Raw genomic sequence first — 21,290 nt, forward strand, 5'->3', positions numbered from 1 at the left:
GAAACCCCAGATGTAATACCAGCAGTAAATAAAAAACTGTCTGCAAAGTACAGGGTATCTTCCACAGACCCAGAGTTTTTGTCTAAACATCAATCCCCAGAAAGTCTGGTGGTACAAGCAGCATCCTCTACCGATGTCAAGACGGCTTATCCTACAGTCCCACAGGACAGGGACGATAAAAAATATGATGCTATGGCAAAGAAAGTCTTTTCAGCATGTAGCATGGCGTTAAAATCTGTTAATGCTACTTGCACCCTTGCTAGGTTCAGCCATACACTTTGGGAGTGTGCTTCTACAGCGGCTGACTGCATCCCGGAGGGAGAAGAAAGGGATGCGTTCCTGAATATTATACAGGCCGGTAAAGACGCTATGTGCGAATCCCTCCAGACGGGCATTGATTCGGCTGACCGTATCAGCAGAGCAATGGCGGCAAGTACATCAACCAGGAGATTCGCTTGGTTGAGAAAGTCGGGGTTTGCCCCAGATGTGCAAGCCAGGCTCTTGAACATGCCATTCGATGGCTCTTCTTTGTTCGGGAAAAAGGCGGATGACAGTTTAGAGAAACTGCAAACTTCAAAAGCTGCAGCAAAATCCCTAGGAGCTGCAATCCGTCAGACTCCTTTTCGTCCCACAGGAACCTCTGCGAGGGGCAAGTCCTTTCGCTTCTACTCCGCATTCGGAAGAGGTAGAGGACGACCGGGTCAAAGAAGAACTACCCGAGGTGGACGGGGTAGATATTCTAAAGCCGCAGCAACAGCAGGTGCCTCTTTACCATCGGCATCTGCATCAGCCGCCCCAAAACCACTCTGAGGACTCCCCTCACAGGACACCTGTAGGAGGCAGGTTGACTCAACATCTGACGGTATGGCAGGCTATCACGTCAGATGCTTGGGCATTGGAAACAGTCGCCCAAGGTTACTGCCTGCCTTTCCTACATATACCTCAGTCATCCACCGGGGATCAGCTCTCAGAAAGCTCCAGATCCGCTCCTCTTGCAGGAAATTTTGGACCTGCTAGAGAAAGGTGCCATAGAACCGGTACCTGTAGCGGAGAGGGACAAGGGCTGGTACTCCCCTTACTTTCTCATTCCGAAGAAAGACGGAGGACTGAGACCCATCTTGGACTTGTGAGAATTGAACAAATTCCTCAGAAAAGACAAATTCAAGATGGTCACTCTTTCTCAGATCCTCCAGGCCCTTCAGTTTCAGGACGGGTTGGTATCTCTGGACCTTCAGGACGCTTATTTCCATGTGCCTATCCATCTCAAACACAGGAAATACCTGAGGTTCGCAATTGGCAACTCTCACTATCAATTTCGAGTACTGCCATTTGGGCTGACCTCCGCCCGAGGGTCTTCACCAAATTAATGTCGGTAGTGGCTGCAAGTCTAAGGAGGGAAGGGATTCACGTCTACCCCTACCTGGACGATTGGCTGATCAGGGCTGTTTCTCCAGAGCAAGCTCAGATCCAGCTAAATCACATGTGCCATTTCCTTCAGACTGGGCTTCTCCCTCAATTTAATGAAGTCACAAATGATACCATCGCAGAGACTCCAGTTCACAGGAGCGATCCTGGATACTTCCCTGGGAAAAGCCTCGCCACCAGAGGTGAGGGCTCAAGATATTCTACAGATGGTTACCAAGTTCCAGCATGCCCAACGTCTCCCAGCCTTCGACTTTTTGAGGTTGCTAGGCCTCATGGCATCCTGCATTTTCCTTGTGCCAGAGGCTCGCCTGAGAATGAGATCCCTCCAGTGGGCACTGAGGACTCAGTGGTCACAATTCTCAGGGAGAATGACAGATCTTCTTCAGGTTCCCGGCAGGGTGGCTCGAGACCTTCAGTGGTGGGCCTGTCTGGAGAACATTCTGAAAGGAGAACAGTTTTGGCAACCCTGGCCGGAGATAACAGTAGTCACGGATGCCTCACTCACGGGGTGGGGAGCCCACGCCAAATACTTGACCATCAGCGGTCGTTGGTCTCCATCGGAGTCCAGACTACACATCAACCTGTTAGAGCTGAGAGCCATCAGACTTGCGTTGAAGGCTTTCCTGTCAGCTGTACAAGGGAAGAACGTCCTGATAATGACGGACAACACGGTGGCCATGCATTACCTCAACAAAAGAGGAGGCGTAGGATCACTACCCCTGTGCAGAGAGGCGATGCAGCTCTGGTTTTTGGGCAATCCAAGAAGGAATCTCTCTATCGGCAGTTCACCTAGCCGGAGAGAAGAACTTGACAGCGGACGCTCTGAGCAGGCAGAACAGTCTCCCACGAGTGGGAGCTAGCTCAGGAAGTCCTTCAAGAGATCTTCGCCCTTTCGGGAACCCCTCAGGTAGATCTGTTCGCCACCAGCCTAAACAGGAAATGCGACCTGTTCTGCTCAAGGGAATTTCCTCCGAGAGGAGCTCTGGGAGACGCGTTCATAGTGGACTGGGAGTTTCCGCTTCTGTACGCGTTCCCACCGGTCCCTGTCATTCCTCAAATGATCAGGAGGTTGAGAAGATTCCGGAGAACCATGATCCTAATTGCCCCGGATTGGGCCAGGAGAACGTGGTACCCGGACCTTCTAGACTTGTCCATCTGCCCTCCAATTCGACTTCCTCTCAGAGAGAACCTACTCTCACAGAAGGGAGGTCAGGTTCTCCATCCAGACATCAAAACCCTCAACCTTCACGCTTGGCTTCTGAACGGTTGAGGTACAAGGATTGGGACCTCCCTGATGATGTTATGGAGGTGTTGCTTTCGGCAAGGAGGCCAGCAACAAAGTCTTTATACCGCTGCCGTTGGAACAGATTTTGCAGCTGGTGTAGAGAACAGAATATCGACCCATTTTCATGTGGTACACCAATGGTTTTGTCCTTCCTACTATATTTGGCAAATTCAGGCCTTCAAGTTGGCACCATTAAGGGCTATCTCGCAGCGCTATCTATCTTTAAGCGTACTGCGGAAGAACCATCCTATTTCAAATTACCCTTGGTAATACAGTTTCTAAAGGGGTTAACCAATGTTTATCCCCCAAGACCATTCCAAGTTCCCCTATGGGATTTAAACTTAGTACTAACTTTCCTGATGGGTACACCTTTCGAACCTCTCCATTCTTGTTCGTTAAGATTCCTTACCCTTAAAACTGTTTTATTAATAGCACTTACATCTGCTAGAAGGGTGAGTGAATTACAAGCTCTTTCTTGTAAACCCCCTCATACAATCTTTCACAAAGACAAAGTTGTCCTGCAAGTGAAGCCTAATTTCCTCCCAAAGGTGGTTTCTGAATTCCATATCACTCAGAAGATTACCCTACCAACTTTTTATCCTCCTCCTCACCCGGGGAAAGAGGAAGAGAGGTTACACAGACTAGACCCTAGGAGGGTTTTAAGTTTTTACATTGGTAGACTAGCCAGGATAAGACAGGCAGACCAGCTGTTTGTAGGTTACGCAGGTCACAAGCTGGGGTTACCAATAACTAAGCAGACCATTTCCAGTTGGATCATTCTAGCCATTCTGGAATGTTATAAACTGGCAGCTTCATCGGCCCTCAAAAGAGGCGTACCGGTTAAAGACATCTGTGCGGCCGCTACATGGTCGTCTGTCCATACCTTTACACGTTTTTACAATCTGGATTCCTCCTCCAGTCAAGAGACTAGGTTTGGAAGGGCTGTACTGCATTCTATTCATCAATAGAAGACAGCGTGAAGTCAGTACTCCCTCCTCCGAATATAGAATACTGCTATGGGAGCCTATCTAAGATGAGGAATACGTCGGAAGACACAATCCCTTCGAAGAACAAGTTACTTCTTACCTTGTAACGTTCTTTCGACGGGGTGTTCCTCCGACGTATTCCTCATCGACCCTCCCATCCATCCCCGCAGTTCTACTTCCCTTGTTGTTGCAGCTTACGCTCCTTCAGGGTGATTAGTCTAGTCCAGACAGTAATACTGTGGGCTACAAAACGGAACTGAGCAACGGACGCTGCGCGCGGCCTTTATAGGCAGGATGACGTCGAGCGTCGATACGGCGGCTGTCGAGGGACATCGACTCGAGGGACGTCGACGCGCAGTGCCCTCTAGAGAGAGAAAATTTTCCGAGGCCAGCAGAGCTGGAAGGATATATCTAAGATGAGTAATACGTCGGAGGAACATCCCGTCGAAAGAACGTTACAAGGTAAGAAGTAACTTGTTCATCTATTAAATTCAAGCCATCTGGACCTGGCGCTCTAGAGCTGCTTGACTTTTTTTGTACTCCATATCTTCAGTGATTTGTAATCGTAGCTTCGTTGCTGTTTGAAGGTGTTGAGGAGAGAGGAGTGGTGGAAGCATCTAACGTTGAAAAATGGGTCAGCCGTTGCACTTCTGACAACCCATTGATCTGGATTGGGGCTTGCAAGGCACGATTTGCTTGGTTGAGGATAGCCCATGTTTGTGCTGAAATTTTTGAGGTTATGGCCTAAAACATAGTTCTCCATTTCCTCCATCTCGTTCAAATAAGTATTTCTTGCTCTTACCTAGTTTCTATATTTACATTTTATGTCTCTTAGCACTCCAGCTCTTCTGTTCAGAGACAAGAGATGCAGGTTTTTTCCCCCTGTCGGAAGATCGCTTTCTTAGCTTTAAATTCTGCGTTGAATTGTTGTTTATTCTTGCAGTTATCTCGTGTGTTTTTCGAATGGATTTTAAAGAAGTGCAAGGCAGCTGTATATGATTCACCTATGTGATTGTTGGTCCCAACAAGGGGAATTAGGCCTTGAGAAATCTTTGCATTAAGCTGTTGTAATGTAATATCTGTCAATCGAAAATTATTCCTCACAGTATTTACAGTAAATAATGCTTTATAGTTCTGCTCCAAAACACTAGAAGACTGGAGTGCCAAGTCCATTGAAGCATGTCATGATCAGAGTTTGGTACCTGATTTCAAACCTAGTTGCTTGAGCAAATATGTCTTTATTGACGTAGACCTAATCCGTTATACCAGCTTGACTAACCCTCGACTCCGGAGGAGTGGGCAGCCCTCAGGGAGTAGATGCGGGTGATTTTCCAATCCCAGGGCACAGTTCCGTCTGCGCCTTCGCAAGAAGCCGTCAAAGAACAGTCTCGATCCGTGGCTCCTGCGCCTTCGGGCTCGGTTCCTCACCGCGATTCTCATCGGTGACCTTCAAGGTTCTGGTCGGACAAGGTTCAGGGTGATTGCCAGAGACATGCTTCCAGATCTCGGTCCTCATCCCCGGCGAGACTGTAGAAGTCTGGTTAGGGCTTGAGGTCGGCGTCTACTCCGGCGCCGTGTCCATCAGATGCGTATGCCGAAGCTTTGTCTTCCCACTAGCCGTCGGCGCCGTTGTCGACGCTAAAGCCGTCTGCGCCTTCGGGCCTTTTGGCTGTAAATTTGCTGATGGAAGTCCCTGGTACGGTGGATCCTCCGAGGGAAGGCTACTTCCAAGTTGGTGAGGCATGTTAAGGACTCCAGACCCTCTTCTGTCCCGAGGCCGGAGTTTTTCCTCCCTCTGGATGACATCTGAGGAGAGGTCAGATTTAGAATTTGACCCTGTTGAGCCTGATTCTTTTCTGGGGACAGTCAGTTAGATGAGTTACGGCAATCTCTTCATGATGCCAGTGGCTTGGACACTTCACCTGGAGTGGAGTTTGGCAAGCCTGGGGCTCATGCAGAGTCCTACAGGAGACCGATGGCTAGGGCCATTGAGTATCTTGGTTGGTCTAGTCCTCCAGCTTTTGTAAAGGATGATATTTTGGATCAAGGTCCATCCTCTGGCCCAGTGTTACCTTTTCATTTGACCTTTTAGAAAAGGGTGGCGGCTGCTTGGCAGACACCGGAATCTCTTCTGGCAGTTAACAAATCGTTAACTAACAATACTGCCCTACCGGTAGTGACCCCAGCTACCTTTCATCTCACACCACTCCAGAGAGTTTTGGTGGTTCAGACGGCTACGGCCACCTTGAGGCAGGCGGCGTACCCTACCATCCCTCCTGATGGGGACGATAGACGCTTCGACGGTTGGGCACGCAAGGTGTTTTCTGCGGGGACTATGGCGCTGAAGTTAGCCAACTCCACTTCACACACTCTCTGGAATTGTTTCTCTAGCGGCTAAGCATATTCCCAAAGGGGAAGAAAGGGGATGGGTTCCTTGGTCTCGTGCAGGATGGCAAGGAAGCCAGGTGTGAATCCCTTCAGTCCGGTTTGGACACGGCTGACAGTGTTCGCCAGTACATGGCTGCGTGCACCCCAATACACAGATTTGCGTGGTTGCGAAGTCTGGTTTTGCTCCAGATGTGCAAGCCCATCTTTTGAACATGCCCTTTGATGCCACACATTTGTTTGGCAGCAAGGCTGACGAGAGCCTCGAGAGGTTGCAGACCTCAAAAGCTGCAGCAAAATATAAGCGCAGCTGTGCGTCAACCTCTGCCTCTGCCTTTGTCCTAAGGGACAACAGTGGAGGGGAGTTTCTTTTCGTTACTACTCCTCCTTTGGTAGAATGCGAGGAGCTGCCAGTCAAAGGGGGCAGCATAAAAGTACCCGTGGTGGTCAGGGAAATAGGGGTGCCAAAGCTGCTCATGCAGCTGCCTCTTTGCCTTCAGGCGCTGCCGCATCTGCTCCAAAACAATCATGAGGCCATGTCCCATTGTTCGCAGGTTGGGGGCAGACTGTCTCAGCATCTCGAAGAATGGCAAGCTATTACCGGATGCCTGGGTTCTGGATTCAACAGCCAATGGCTACTGCCTTCCCTTCCTAAAGCAGCCTCACGACAATCCACCAGGGAATCTCTTTGAAGCTTCCAGATCCACTCCTTGTGCAGTAAATCTTGCCCTTGCTGAAGAAAGGCGCTATAGAACTGGTGCCTGTAGTGGAGAACAAGGGATGGTATTCCCCATATTGTTTGATTCCAAAGAAAGACCGGGGGGGTGGAGGGGATTGACACCCATCTTGTACTTGCGTTGGTTGATCAAGCTTCTCAGAAAGGACACGTTCAAGATGTTCACTCTTTCTCAGGTCCTCCAGGCCCTTCGACTTAAGGATTGGTTGGTGTCTCTGGACCTACAGGATGCTTACTTTAATGTGCCGATTCATCCAAAGCACAGAGTAGCTGAGGTTTGCGGCTGGCGACTCACTAAGTTTCGGGTCTGCCATTCGGATTTACCTCCGCCCGGAGGATCTTCACCAAGCTAATGGTGTGGTGGTGACAAACATATCTCAGGCGAGAGGGGGGGGGGGGGGGAATATTCACGTCTACCCCTACCTGGACGACTGGCTGATTTGTGCACGTTCTCCTGAGCAAGCAATGGATCATCTCGGTCTCACCTGCCGCTCCCTCCACAAGCTGGGCTACTCCCTCAATTTCAAGAAGTCGCATCTGACATCTTCCCAACAACTCCAGTACATCAGGGCTGTGTTGGACACGTCCTTAGGGAAAGTGCTCGCCTCCCAGGTGAGGGCTCATCACATTGTGCAGATGGTGGACAAGTTTCGGCATGCCCAGTGTCGCCCGGCTTTCGAATTCTTAAGTTTGCTCGGCCTCATGGCATCCTGCATTTTTCTGGTGCCAGAGGCCAGACTGAGGATGAGCTCCTGGCAATGGGTCCTCAGTGATCACAATTTGCAAGCAAGATGTCGGATCCCGTTAGATTCCACTCTGTCTTGCAGATCTCTTTTGGCAACCGTGGCCGGAGGTGACAGGTAGTGACGGACGCTTCCCTCACAGGATGGGGAGCTCATGTCGAAGATTTGACCGCCAGCGGTCTTTGGTCTCAGTCCGAGTCCAAACTCCACATCATCCTGTTAGAACTGATGGCCATCAGGCTAGCCCTGAAGGCTTTTCTGCCGTCTGTGCGGGATAAGTGTGTCCTGATCATGACGGACACTACAGTGGCCATGCATTACCTAAACAAAAAAGGGGGTGGGAGGTAGAGTCACTACTGTTGTGCAATAGGAGATGCAGCTCTAGTTCTGGGCAATCCAGCAGGGAATATCACTCTCAGCAGTTCATCTAGCCGGAGAGGAAAATGCGGCGGCAGACACTCTGAGCAGGCAGAGCACTGTCTCTCGCGAGTGGGAGTTGGCTCAGGAAGTCCTTCTGGAGATCTTCGCCCTTTCGGGAAGCCAACAAGTTGATCTCTTTGCAACCAGTGCCAACCGGAAGTGTGAGATTCTGCTCAAGGGAATTTCCTCCGAGAGGAGCCTTAGGAGACGCCTTTGTCGTAGATTGATCACTCCCACTTCAGTACGCGTTTCCTCCGGTCCCCGTCATTCCTCAAGTTTTAAATAGGTTGCGGATGTTCGGATCCCACATGATCGTCATTGCTCTGGATTGGGCCAGGAGAGTGTGGTACCCAATGCCGTCTTCCTAACGAGAGGATCTGCTCTCGCGGGGGGCGGAGGGGTTTGGTGGATGGTTAGGCTGGGTTCTCCATCCAGAGGTTAAGACTCGCAACCTTCACGCTTGTTATCTGAAAGTTTGAGGTATAAGGATTGGGACCTCCCAGATGATGTGATGGAGGTGTTACTTGCGGCCAGCAACAAAATCCCTGTACCATTGGTGCAAGTTTTGCGATTGGTGCAGAGGACAAAATGTTGATCCTTTTCAGTGCTCCATTCCCATGGTTCTATCTTTCTTGCTTTCTTTGCCCCACAGGGGCCTTCAAGTAGGTACCATTAAAGATTACCTGGTGGCGCCGTTTATCTTCAAGCGCTTCTCTGAAGAATGTTCTTATTTTAAGATTCCTTTGATTTCCCAATTTCTTAAAGGGCTCACTAATGTGTTCCCACCGTCCCGTTCCAGGTGCCGGTTTGGGATCTGAATTTGGTCTTGAAATTCCTGATGGGTGCTCCATTTGAACCTCTGCACTCGACTGTTGTCTTTCAAGACAGTATTCTTGGTTACGGTTACTTCCACTCGCAGAGTGAGTGAATTGCAGGCACTTTCATCTAAGCCACCCTTTACTGTGTTCCACAAGGATAGGGTTGTACTGTGGGTACGTCCTTCGTTTCTACCAAAGGTAGTATCTGAATTTCATTTAAGCCAGAAAGTGGTTTTTCAGTCTTTCTATCCTCCTCATCCTGGTAAGGAAGAGGAGCGACTCCATAGGTTGGACCTTAGGAGAGCTCTGAGCTTTTATATTTCTAGGATGTCCAGGGTCATAGTGGACGATCAACTGTTTGTGGGATATGCTGGACACTGATTGGGCCAGGCTGTTACCAAACCGACCTTGTCCAGGTGGATTATCCTCCCCATTACTGAATGTTACCGATTGGCGGGCAAGAACCCTCCTCAAGGGTTGCAAGCTCATTCCAGTAGGGGCATGGCTACTTCCACAGCCCTGCAGCGGGGAGTTCCTATTAGGAATATTTGGGACGCAGCCACATGGGCTTCTATCCACGCTTTGTCAAACATTACTCCCTGGATATGCTCCATGGTCAAGATATGGCCTTTGGTAAGGCAGTTCTTTATTCTGCCATCTGATTGGGTATTGTACATTCTTTTCCCTCCTCCATTTCTGTTACTGCTTTGGGAGTCTGTCAAAGATGTGGAATACGTTGAAGGACACAATCCATTCGAAGAACAAGTTACTTAGCAACTGGTAAAGTTCTTTCGACTGGATGTTCCACTTACCTGTAACTGTTGACATGTGTAGGGCACCTTGGATGCACTATTGGGTGTTTGCAAATGTTTGGCATATCTTATAGGAAAGATGCAGTCTTTGTCCGGGAAAACCTTATCAACTTATCTGATTTCCATTTGGTATTGCCAGTCTCCTTCACCATTGTGATATGACTGGAGTGGTGTCCAAGGAAGGAAGGAAGGAAGGGAGAACATAATGGTGATTTAGGTTCTTAGTTCTTTTACCTCTTTCACAGCCATCCCTGCCATTCTCCATAGCCTGAACTGCTACAACCATCGTTCCTTCTGTCCTCATCCTCCTTGATCTTTCCTCTGCTTTCGCCATGGGCATCCATGCCATCCTGATCAAATGTCTTCAGTTAGAACCTGGGCATCACTGATCAGGCCCTGGAGTGGTTGACCGCCATCCTTTTGGACTGCCCTTCCCAGGTCCAACCTGGACCCTTTCCCTCCGCCACCTCTTTGCCTGTGGCATTCCCCAGGGCTCTATCCTCACCCTGGTTTTTCAACCTCTCCTTGGCCAACCTGATCTCTACTTTCTCCAACTTTGTGTTATGCGGATGAAGGTCCGCTTTCCTCAGCCACCTCTCCTCACTCATTCCTGACAGTATTCGTGCGCCTCCAACGTTCGCTGCCTTAATGCCAGCAAGACTGAGATCCTTCTCATTGGGACCCCCTGCTTCTGCTTTCCCTCTCACCTGGACCACCCGCCTTGGGCCCTCTTCCTTCACCTTTCTGTGAGGCAAAAAACCTTGGTGTTATCTTCGACTCCACTCTCTCTCCTCCCATCTCAGAAGTCGCCATTAAGTCAGACTACCAGCTGCACCTCCTCAAAGGTGGGGCGCAGATCTCTCTCCTCTGCAGGTGCCTCTCTCTGGAATGGCCTCAAACTTGAGCCGGACCACCTGATGGTCCGGAAGCAGCTCAAAACCTTCCTCTTCTCTTTCTCCCTCCCTCCCCACCTACCCGTCTGCTGTACCGACTGGTGGCTTGGCTTTCCTCAGATTCTCACTGGGCACCATGCTCTTTCTTGATCAGTCACCCTTGCACTGCCTCCGGGCCTACCACGCACTGAGGGGCTGTTACTGTAACACTACTGTCCCTTGTACTACCCAGAGCCACGCTGCCCTGGCTGCACTTACTCGGATCTTTGCTGCCCTGTTCCCCTCTTGCTTTCACTCCCCAGCTCCCCCTTCCTTTCCGCTTGCACTTCTCGTTCTCGCACTTGAACGATCTGAATGACACACGGCCTAGTGAGATCATTTGTCTTGTACTCCCTCTGTCTGCCCTCCATTGTCGCGCCTAGAAACATTTCTGTACAGGTGCGTTATAAATTACTTATCACTCCATCCCAGTCACTAGAGTAGGCCTAGGAAGGGATCCTTGACCAACCTCCAGCGACTAGTCCAGAAAAGTGGTTTTGGGACAGAGCTTTTATTCCCATGTAACCCTGTGGAGAAGTGGGGGGGGGGGGGGGACATACTCTTATGCTAACTTATCCCCTTTGACTCGGATTTCTCCAGAGACTACTGGTGAGGATCCAGATTCTGTTGAGGGATAGTCTTCTGTGCCCTCTAGGGGGACCAAGCACAAGGGGTTACGGGTGCAGAGATCTATTTGACATTGATGGTTGGTCAAGGTGTTTGGAAATCTGTTCTAGACCCCTTCCAGCAGAACACTCAAAACGAGTATAAGATCGACTTCTGTGGGGCAGAGTACCTCTGGACACCCCCATGGAGTGAAGAAGAGTTGCAACGTAAGAGCCAGTCACGACCCGACGACCAATCTTCAATGTATGAACAAAGGAGTAGTACCTGCAAAGCGTCTTGTTACAGATGTTAAGATCTTCCAACATTCAAGGATGCAGTCGTAAAGGCGACAGCTGCGAGGTAGCACAGGAGAGGGCTGATCATCACCTGGTTGGTCCAGGGACACATCCGAAGGCACAGATGCCCAAGCAGGGGTCAAGGCTAATTGTTCCCTTGGGTCCAGAGGTCGAAGCACAGACTCGTCTTGATCAGGACAGAGGAGCATTGTTTCACTGGGACTTCACTGGAGATGGTGCTGGTCAGCTGCAAGGGTTATCAACTGGCTGCTCTTCGTAAAAGACTTTGCTCCTACAAGCTGTTAAATGGCTGCAGGAGCCCTCCTTTTCTCAAACATTTGGTCTGGGAGCCTGCTCAAGCCCACCAGTGGTAAGGACCTGCACCATTCAAGCAGGCAGTGGCTAATCAATCATGGAGACCCACTAGCCACATCTGTCCTGCAACAGACTGTCGCCAGGCTATGTGTACTGGGGCCAGACCGTGTCGGCCCCACATCTGGACTCTGGCACACACACCCTGTTGCCCGCATAAGCAGCAGCTTTCCCCCTGGAAAGGACTTTCCACAAATGGCATTTCCTGACCTGAGAAGACGGGAGAGGTGGCATAGAATAATATGGCCAAATTGCATGCAGAATCCTTGTGATACGGTCTTCTTGGGGTGCCTGACACGCTTACTAGCCATTTGCGGCAATTCCAAAAGTGTTCGAGTGAAGCAATACATAAAAGCTAGAAAAATAATGCTGCCACTATAACGTACAAGTCACATTGTAAAAGTAAAGAAAAGGCCATTATAGGAAGCTGGAAGTATACAACGTATTCTAACCGCACTTTAAAGTGATTGTTACAAAATAAATACAGTCTCTAAGTACTGATGTCTTGTGGGCTGATCAGTTACTCCATAAAAATGGGGAAAAGGTTAAGTCAAACAGAAGGCTTTCCACACCTCTAGAAAGCCAAGGCAGGAGTCCAAACAAAGCAGAAAGAAAGGGTGTGCCATTGGATTATATGCAAGGAAAGCCGCAAAAAGAAAATATTTCCTATCCAGTCTTTTGTATGAAGACCTGGATCAACATTTGTTGTCTGAATGGACAAACGGCAAGGTATGCTCTAAGCACACGTTACACATTTTAAATATCTGGAAACTGATACGTCGTTATTTGGAAGGATGAGGTTGCAAACTAATTGCTAGAAGAATCTACTTTATTAAAAACCTATGAAAATGGAAGAAAATGTGAATCTATTACATGAAATGGGTGCAGAAAGCAAGGTAAAATTTAGGTCCTGCAAAAATGGTTGACTAAAGTTGGGCTTGCACCACCAAAAAATTTGACTTAAGAGGCAATAGACAATACTACTTCAAACCAACAATGGAATCGTTCTCCTTTCAGATGTGGTCTACAGACCGAAGAAATACCAATAAAATAGTTTTGGGGGGAAATGAAAGATATTTTGTAAAGTGAAAACCACTACGAGGACCGTGAGGAAGTTCAGGAAGAGGGACTTAAAAAGCCTGCGTGAACCGATGCGACCCCGCAAAGAAGACTAACTCACTGGGCAGAGTTCGCAAACAAGAACATCTTTAACATATGGAGTACTGAAGAATTAAAATTCAATGTGACATATAACGCCTCTTCAAATCTTGGAATAGGCAGATAAATTTACTGGATAGAAAGCACATACTTGTGAAGTACCATAAGTCACAAGAACAGAATGATGGAGTCAATATTTCATTACCTGAACGTCTACAAATAGGTTATTTACCCATTTTAACTAATTCGAGCTCTTTCAAATGGTATGGACGATTTATGGCAGTGATTTGTAGCTGCACATTTAAGTGGTGGATTGGAAGCACAGGTCATGATTTAGATGATTTAGCCCCCAAATAACACAATTGTGTTTTTTTTTTTAAGGATTTTGTTAGTTCTGTAAAAAAAAAAAACCTACAGATAACCCAAGGGCCTTTAATTTGGCAAAAATGTAAAAGAAAAACATTGAAAACACTTGGAGTATGCTATCTCCCACTTAAATGAGGGTGGTAGCACTGCTATGGACAGACATTAACTTTAAGCGTAGTGTCAATTGGGGACATAGTGTTATAAATCGTTGAGTGCAAACCATGTTGACCAATAAGACAAAATATGATCACCCAAGTGAGGTTTTGGTAGAGGAAAAGTAGGCCACACTGTCACCTCCAATATTTTACCCAAATTTGATAATCTCAGATTCTGCACGCCACCACATGGTGGATCAGTTGTTTCCTCATTACTAGAGATCACTTCTAAATGTGGACCTAGTTTCCAGGACCTTTGTGTCATGATTGGACTCCTGCATTAGGCACATGCTTGGCTTTGCCTAGAAAACTTGCTTGGGGTACACACACACACGTACGTGCGTGCGTACACATACACACGTACACACACTCTTGTATGTGGTGCCCTTGTGTATATGCATACAAAATGATGAGTCCCAGTTTGTCCATTTTTTTTTTTTTTTATGCAAAGCCTTATTTTGATATGGAATTTTTGTAGTGATCTATTGTATTATGTAATAAAAATCCATAATTCTACTCGTAAGAGTATAGCAAAATACAGACTCCTACGTCCTGTCCCCTTTCCTCCATACTTATGGGGACATCTCTCCGTCCTGTGGAACGGGAACCGGAGCACTTTGTAAAAAGCATCCAAAATTTTGCAAAAATGTTTCCTCCCTCTCTTTCTTGCGCGGGGCCCGGCATGCGGCCATAACCTCGCCCACCTTGGCTCCGCCCTGCGCATCAGCCATCAGTCCTTTTCTCCGCTCGTTCGGGACTGGACGCACTTGCATCCGCAGAAGATTTTCTTCCTTTTTTCCTCTCCGGCTCTCGCTAGCAATCGTGTACTAGTCTGTCTGTCGTTCAAACTAGACTTTCCACATTGTTCATCGTGTCACCGACGCTTCGCGAGGGCGGATCCCCATCCTCTTTGTTTAGAGTGTTTGGGTCCGGATCACCGTTGAGACTCCTGTTTTTACTGTGATTCCCTTTTGGTCCGGGCTCTTCAGCGTCGGTTGGAACGGTGGGAGGAGTTTTTCCGACAAACTCCTCCTTCGCATTTTCAAGCGTTCATCGACGAAAAGAAGAAACGCCCGGTAAATTCTTTACTTTTCAGAACACCCTGGCCAGGGGACACCTTTCCGGGTTCCTCCCAGGCCGGGAGGGGCGTTGATCGCTGTCACCGGGGTTCGCCCTGAGGTGCCTGTTGGACCTAATAATTATACCTGAGTTTTCTCCGAGGGTCTCTGTAAGGGGCCTGAGTATACCGGAGTACACTCCCGAGGCCCCTCCTGTGGGGGCTGCTTGTAGACCCAGTTCTACTGAGTTGTGTGATGCCGGAGCTTGCTCTGAGGCCCCTCTGTCGGCTTCCCTTAAAAATAAGACTGGGGTTTGCCCCGAGGCCTCGTGGGGCTTGGTGTTGCTGAACGGATGTTCGAGGCCTGCGCCAGTAAGGCTGTTACCGGACCTGGGTCAGAGGTCCCTCGCAGAGGCTAAAGTTACCAACATTTCTGAGAGGCCTGGCAAGGCCTCATCATTGAAGGTTGATTCTCACCGTTCCCGCTCTTGTGGCGACACCAGATCTGTTGAGGGGGCAAAGAAGGAAAGTTCTTTTACCGGCAGTGCCGAGGTCCTTCCTGGGAAGGCTTTGGCGATTGGTATGTCGCAGAAACATTCCAGGCTACATCGTATCGGCTCAGCCGAGGTTCCTTATGTTAAGGCTAAAGTTAAGACCCCTGCTCCATCGACGGGGACCCCTGCCTCACTTCCTCACGTGCCGCAGTTCCCCTCAGGTGATGACAAAATGGCACCCGTTCCCGCCATGACCATGGCGGCCATTTTGGATGCTACCCCTACAACTATGCTATCGGCCCAGGTGTAGGGCTTGGTTCCGTGGGTGAACATAGGGTTCCTTGTGCGCATCCTTATCGGCCAGTTTACGATTGGATGCCCCTTCCGCACAATGTTTCGTTGCCTGCGGGGTCGGCACCTTTGATTTATGTGGATACGTCGGTGGAGGGGCCGGTGTCACATGCTTCCCCGTTATGTCCCTGGAATTGTCCCCCTTATGAGAGTCCTCCTCTGGTTCCAAAAAAGTCCCCGGAGGATGTCTTTTTCGTAAAATTTGAGACGCTCATGCGTACCGACCCCTTGAGATAATATTTCAAAGGGATGTTTAGGGAGATATCTCCGGCTCCACCCGTTCCTCCGGTGGTTCCGCCGGTGCCTCACTTGCCTACGTTGCCTTCCCCTACTCTTCTGCCTTTGTCCCCATTGTCCCCCGTGGACAAGGCAGCGCCCGACACGGTTCAGCAGGATCCTGACCTGTTCGATGACGCGCAAGGCAATCAGGACAACGAGGACCTGCCCCGCTCTGTTAGAGCTTTTCATGACCGGGTACTGGACATGATGTGCTTCTTGGATGTTCCAGTGCCCGAGGCACCCGATCCGTAGGAGGGTGTGCTTTCTGGGGAGTTCACCCCGTCTTCTTTGGAGCGTACCGTCCTGTTCTTGCAGAAGGATGCTCTGGCCGAGGTCCACAGGGTCTGGGAAAAGCCACACTCTGGACTTTTTGTCAATAAGAAAATTGACGCGCGTTATAGGCTACATTCTTTGGAAGAGGTGGCCCTGTAGTCTTGTCCGCCCCCCTCCTCCACAGTGGTGGTTGTGGCCACTTTGCAGTCCAGGCCTGCAGCGTACTCTTCAACAACAGCTACTCGGGTTCTGGGAAAGGAGGATAAGCTCGTTGACTCCCTTGGGAGAAAGATTTTCGCTAACTCGGCCTTGCAGCTTAGGCAGGCCAATGCCGAACTGGTGTTAGCGGGGGCTAATATGCGGATGTGGAAAGGTCTGTCGGATTTTGAGGAGTTCATCCCGGTTGAGAAGCTGGAAGACTTTAAAGCGGGATTATCTGACGCCAGGGTCTTGGCCCAGGATCTCCTGGACGCTGCGGCTCACCACGTAGATACCTCGGCACGGGGCATCATGCTGGGGGTTGATATCTCACGACCGGCGTGGCTGCATGCAACCAAATTCTCAAAAGAAGTGCAAGACAAGGTGTTGGACCTTCTGTTAAGGAGAGCTTTCATTCTACAACAGATGTAGAGCTGACCAAGATGAAGGATAGCACTGAGACAGCTAAGTCCTTGTCGGTTCTTGTTAAGACGCCTTTCAAAACCCAGGGACCATTGTCACAAAGTTGACCCTCCTCTGGCTTTAGGGGCTTCCTAGACTGGAAATCTCGCAGAGTGGATATCCCTTTGGGGAATAACCGCCAGAATCAACAACTGACTCGGTTTTTCTCCCGCTCCTCAGCCTCCTCTTCAGTTTCAGGTGGCAACACCACTGAAAAACCTACAAAATGAGGGCTCTCCGTGCTCGCACGAGACCCCAGTGGCAGGACGCATTGCGTCTCATTGGGAGGCGTGGCAGACCATCACCGAAGACGGATAGGTCTCGTCAGTCGCTCGAGCGGGCTGCCGCTTACCCCTACCCCACCCTTCAACCCTCCTTTTCAGCTGTTGGGCTTGCCCTCCTCAAAGCCGAGGTTCAGAAACTTCTGGACCTCAGAGTTGTAGAACCCTTTCCCCTTGGGGAGCGAGGGGAGGGCTTCTACTCCTGGCTGTTAATGGTGCCCAAACCCAACCAGGCTGGCTTGCGCACCATCCTAGACCATTCCCAGTTCAATCTTTTCCTACCCTGAGAGAAATTCAAGATGATCACGCCCAGCCAGATACCGTCCTCCTTGCAGATGGGCGATTGGCTCAGCGTGGTGGATCTTCAGGATGCGTACATGCATATTCTGATTTGGAATCCACACAGGAGGTATCTCCGTTTCTCTTGGGGAGAGGAGCACTTCCAGTTTAGAGTGCTTCCTTTCGGCCTCAGCTCTGCGCCGCGTGTCTTCACAAAGATGTCGGTGATTGCGGCCTATCTTCGTCTGCAGGGTATCCATGTGTATCCGTATTTGGACGACTGGCTCTTACGCAGTCCTTGCCCGTTGAAAGCAGCGGGCAATCTTCAGTCTCTCCTTCAGCTCCTGTTCCATCTTGGGCTGTTGGTGAACTGGCGGAAATCTTCCATGACGGTCTCGCAGGACTTATTTTCCTGGGTTTTCGCTGGAACATGATGGACTGCACGTGCCTGACCGGGGACGTAATGGCTGATCTGTTAGCCACGTGTCAGATGTTTGTGCAGTCTGAGAGCATGTCGGCCTGATGGTTCCAGAGGCTTCTGGGCCTCGTGTGTGTTGGGTCTTCCTCTTGCTCGTCTCAAGATGAGGCAGACTCAGATGGCTCTTCGGAGCGCTTGCCGTCAGGCTGTGAACCCGGATTCCAAGTTGATAATGATTCTGGCTTCCATGAGAGTGGACCTGGAATGGTGGTCATCTCTCAGCAACCGGTCGGTGGGTGCGGGTTTCCAGGACTCAGCCCCTACGGTAACGATCATGACGGATTCCTTCCTCCTGGGGTGGGGTGAGACGTTGGATCCTCAGGACAAGCTCCTCCACATAAATCATTTGGAGCTTCTGGCAATCTTCCTGGAGCTCAGGGCATTCAGACCAATCATAGCCAACCAGGTGGTCCGGATTCGCACGGACAATGTGGTGTCGATGTAGTACATCAACAAGCAAGGGGGAACCAAGTCTCCCCCTCTCAGGGACCTGTCCATCCAGATTTTGGAGTGGGCTGTGCTTCATGGTATTTGGCTTCTCGCAGTGCACATTCCGGGCCAGCTGAATGTCACAGCGGATGCCCTCAGTCAGCGGACAGTGGTCCGCTACGAGTGGGAGTGGAAGGCGGAGGTCCTCTCATGGATTTTCTTGCGTTGGAGCACACCGGAGGTGGATCTTTTCGCTACAGCGGTAAACAAGAAGCCTCCTCTCTGGGGGATGCTCTCAAGATTCCATGGCACAACATGAGAGTTTACGCCTTCCCGCATCTGCCTCTAGTTCACCGCGCAATTTTGAAGCTGAAGAACTCAGTGAACTGTTCCCTTCTACTCATAGCTCTGTGGTGGCGGGCCAGGTTTTGGTTCTCAGAACTTCAACACCTGCCGATGTATCTTCCGATCAGGCTACCGGTGACCCCCGATCTTCATCAGGGGGAACAGATGTGGCACCCTTGCCCACAATCGCTCAACTTGGTGGCATGGTGCCTAAATTCAAGTCTTTATAGAACATCTTAACTTGTCTGCGGATAACATGCGTATTTTCCAGGCAGCCAGGAAACCCTCGACTAGGTCCCAGTACAGAAGCAAATGGCTCAGGTTCCATCATTGGTGTTTAAGCAGGCAGGGGGGGGGGGGCTACAGTTGACACGGTTTTGTCCTTTGTATCCTTCTTAGCAGAGTCGGGTGTCCATGTTCTGTCATGCAGAACTTACCTTTCAGCGGTTTCCGCTTGCCTTTCTACGGACCAACGCTCTTACTCTGAGTACCCCAGTGGTTAAGAGGCATTTTGCAGGCTTGACACGCCTCTATCCTCCAATTCGTAGTCTGCACCCGTCGTGGGATCTAAATGTAGTCCTGACGGCGTTGTCATAAGCCTTTCGAGCCAATGGCCAAGGGCGACCTCAAGTACCTGTCCTGGAAAGTGTCCTTTTTGGTCGCCGTTACGTCAGCAAGGCGGGTGAGTGAGCTCCAGGCCTTGTCGGTGGAGCATCCCTTTGTGGTCTTTCACAAGGATAAGGTAGTCCTACGGACGAATCCTGCTTTCCTGCCAAAGGTGGTATCTGAATTCCATCTGAATCAGTCGCTCTCCCTGGCAGTCTTTTCTCCGAACCCTACCTCAGAGGCAGAAAGGGTTCTGCATTGTCTCAATGTCAGAAGGGCTCTTAAGTTCTATCTGGACAGAATTTCCGAGCTTAGGAGTTCTTCTCAACTGTTTGTGACTTTTGGTAACCCTCCGGGTAAGCAGGCGACTATTTCTCGGTGGATGGCCGCCTGCATTACGGAGTCTTTCACCGTCCAAGGGCTGAAACCTCCTAAGGGTATTCATGCACACCTGGTGCGGGGCAAGGCAGCCACGGTTGCTTTTCAGAAATATGTCCCCGGGAGTCCATCGTTAGGGCAGCTGCTTGGGCCTCTCCATCTGCTTTTTGTAAGCATTATTGTCTTGACATGAGCTCAAGAGCTGATGCTCAGTGTGGTCAGGCTGTGCTGAAGAACCTGTTTCAGTAAGGGGTATTTCCACCCGTAGTTCCTGTAAGGAGTGCTTGGGAATCTCCCATAAGTATGGAGGAAAGGGGACGGGACGTAGGTGTATAACCAGGTTGCTCACCGTAGTGACCACCTTTCTCCTAGTCCATAGTCCCCTTTTTGAACCTGTATTTTGTACCTAAGGGTGGTACATTTTTATGCACTTTGGCCACTCTTCACTTCATCACCTGCCCATTGCGTATATCTGACGCCAGTGTCCGATGCTTCAAGCACTGCTGCATGGCATTTTTTAAAGGTTACCCCCATCTTCAAGAATGCTTTTTCTGTTGCTAATGTACATGAAGAAAATTCTTCATTTTGGGAATTTCGTCCAAAAAGCAATCTCATATCGGATCAAATGCATGGCAGTCTTGGTTGCTCGAATTGCCAGAAGGACAGTTAAGGGCACTGTCCTAGTCATGCTAGTAAATTGCTAACCTTCCCTTCAGTCCTCTTTGTCCCCCTCGCGCCTACCCTCAATTGATTGGTATTTTGGTATATGAGAAGGCTGGGGTTCAAGGATCTTGTGAGTATCTGGGAGGGAGAAACTGAATGTTTAGCCACGTTGTCCTCTTTCCTTTTTGCTGTGCAAATAATGTTTGAATATCCTTTCCTTCAATCAGGTTTCCCAGTTTGCAACAAATGTCATCTGTGGGATTCGTCTAGGGACTGCATTTCTTTTTTTAAGCCGTACTCTGTGTGATTTTCTTATTCTTTTTTTTTTTTTTTTTCCCAACCCTCTTGTAGATCATTAAAGAGGACCTCTGGCCTAATCCCTTGCAGTACTATCTGATGGGTGAGGGAGATAGTGGAGAGAATGGTGAAGAGGACAGGTGAGTTGTAGAGCAATATTATATGATTTGGGATGAGCTCAGATTTACAGTAATTTGCTGGATTGCCCTGGTTATGAACCTTTTTTAGGTCTTATCATTTTAATATGTACACTTGTTTTGCATGAATCAGGCCATTGGCATCTGGTCTAAAAGGTGCAATAAAGAAAATCACACTTGGCAACTATCAAACAGCAAGAAGAAAATCTAAAGGCTCAACAGAATATTGAAGGAGGGGTGAAACGATGAAGGACTTGCATCTTTCTAAAGTTTATTTTTCTGGTAGTCTGATCTATTTAGTAAATTTGAAATGTGGAGTGGAAGAATGTCAAACACTGCAAAATGTGCTTGCACTGCATTAATTGGGATTCACAATCGTAATTATATGAAGTTTACTCTCAATGCAACTTATTCCTGCAATCCACTCTAAATTCACACTTGGCATGGTCCTTTCCGTCTCAGAAGACCACAAGTCTTAGTGGTAGAATCCCCCTTCATCAGAAGTCCATCTCAGTGTGGATAGTTGTTGGGTAGAATTTCCTTTTTGGGTGTAATTCTCCCGACATTTGAGCCCACAAGCACTTTTTGCCAGTTTTCCTGGGTGAGTGGGAACCATTTTCCACACTGTCTTTTGCTCTTCCTTTGGGAACCTTTTTCAGCCCGTTTAGTTGTATCTTTTTGGAGTAATGCTTTCCTCTTACTTAAGGCATCTTCAATTTCTTATTGCCGTACAGCACTTTGTTGCATTGTTGCTGGAAGCTCCTTGTGCTTCCTTTTTTTATTTTTCC

The 21,290-nt window shown here is 49.2% G+C and overlaps 1 protein-coding gene across 2 annotated transcripts in view; it reads left to right on the forward strand.

Annotated features, from left to right (window-relative positions):
• LOC138567250 (protein SET-like) overlaps nt 1–21,290 on the forward strand; it is a 321,007-nt gene that overhangs the window by 167,800 nt on the left and 131,917 nt on the right. For both annotated transcript variants that reach the window (XM_069645263.1, XM_069645262.1), the window contains exon 5: nt 20,420–20,505. In XM_069645263.1, the coding sequence (XP_069501364.1) occupies nt 20,420–20,505 (86 nt within the window). The remainder of the gene's footprint in view (nt 1–20,419; nt 20,506–21,290) is intronic.

The sequence above is a fragment of the Ambystoma mexicanum genome, chromosome 2p (genome assembly GCF_040938575.1).
Source record: "Ambystoma mexicanum isolate Mex_15411 chromosome 2p, UKY_AmexF1_1, whole genome shotgun sequence".
In the NCBI taxonomy this organism is placed as follows: Eukaryota; Metazoa; Chordata; class Amphibia; order Caudata; family Ambystomatidae; genus Ambystoma; species Ambystoma mexicanum.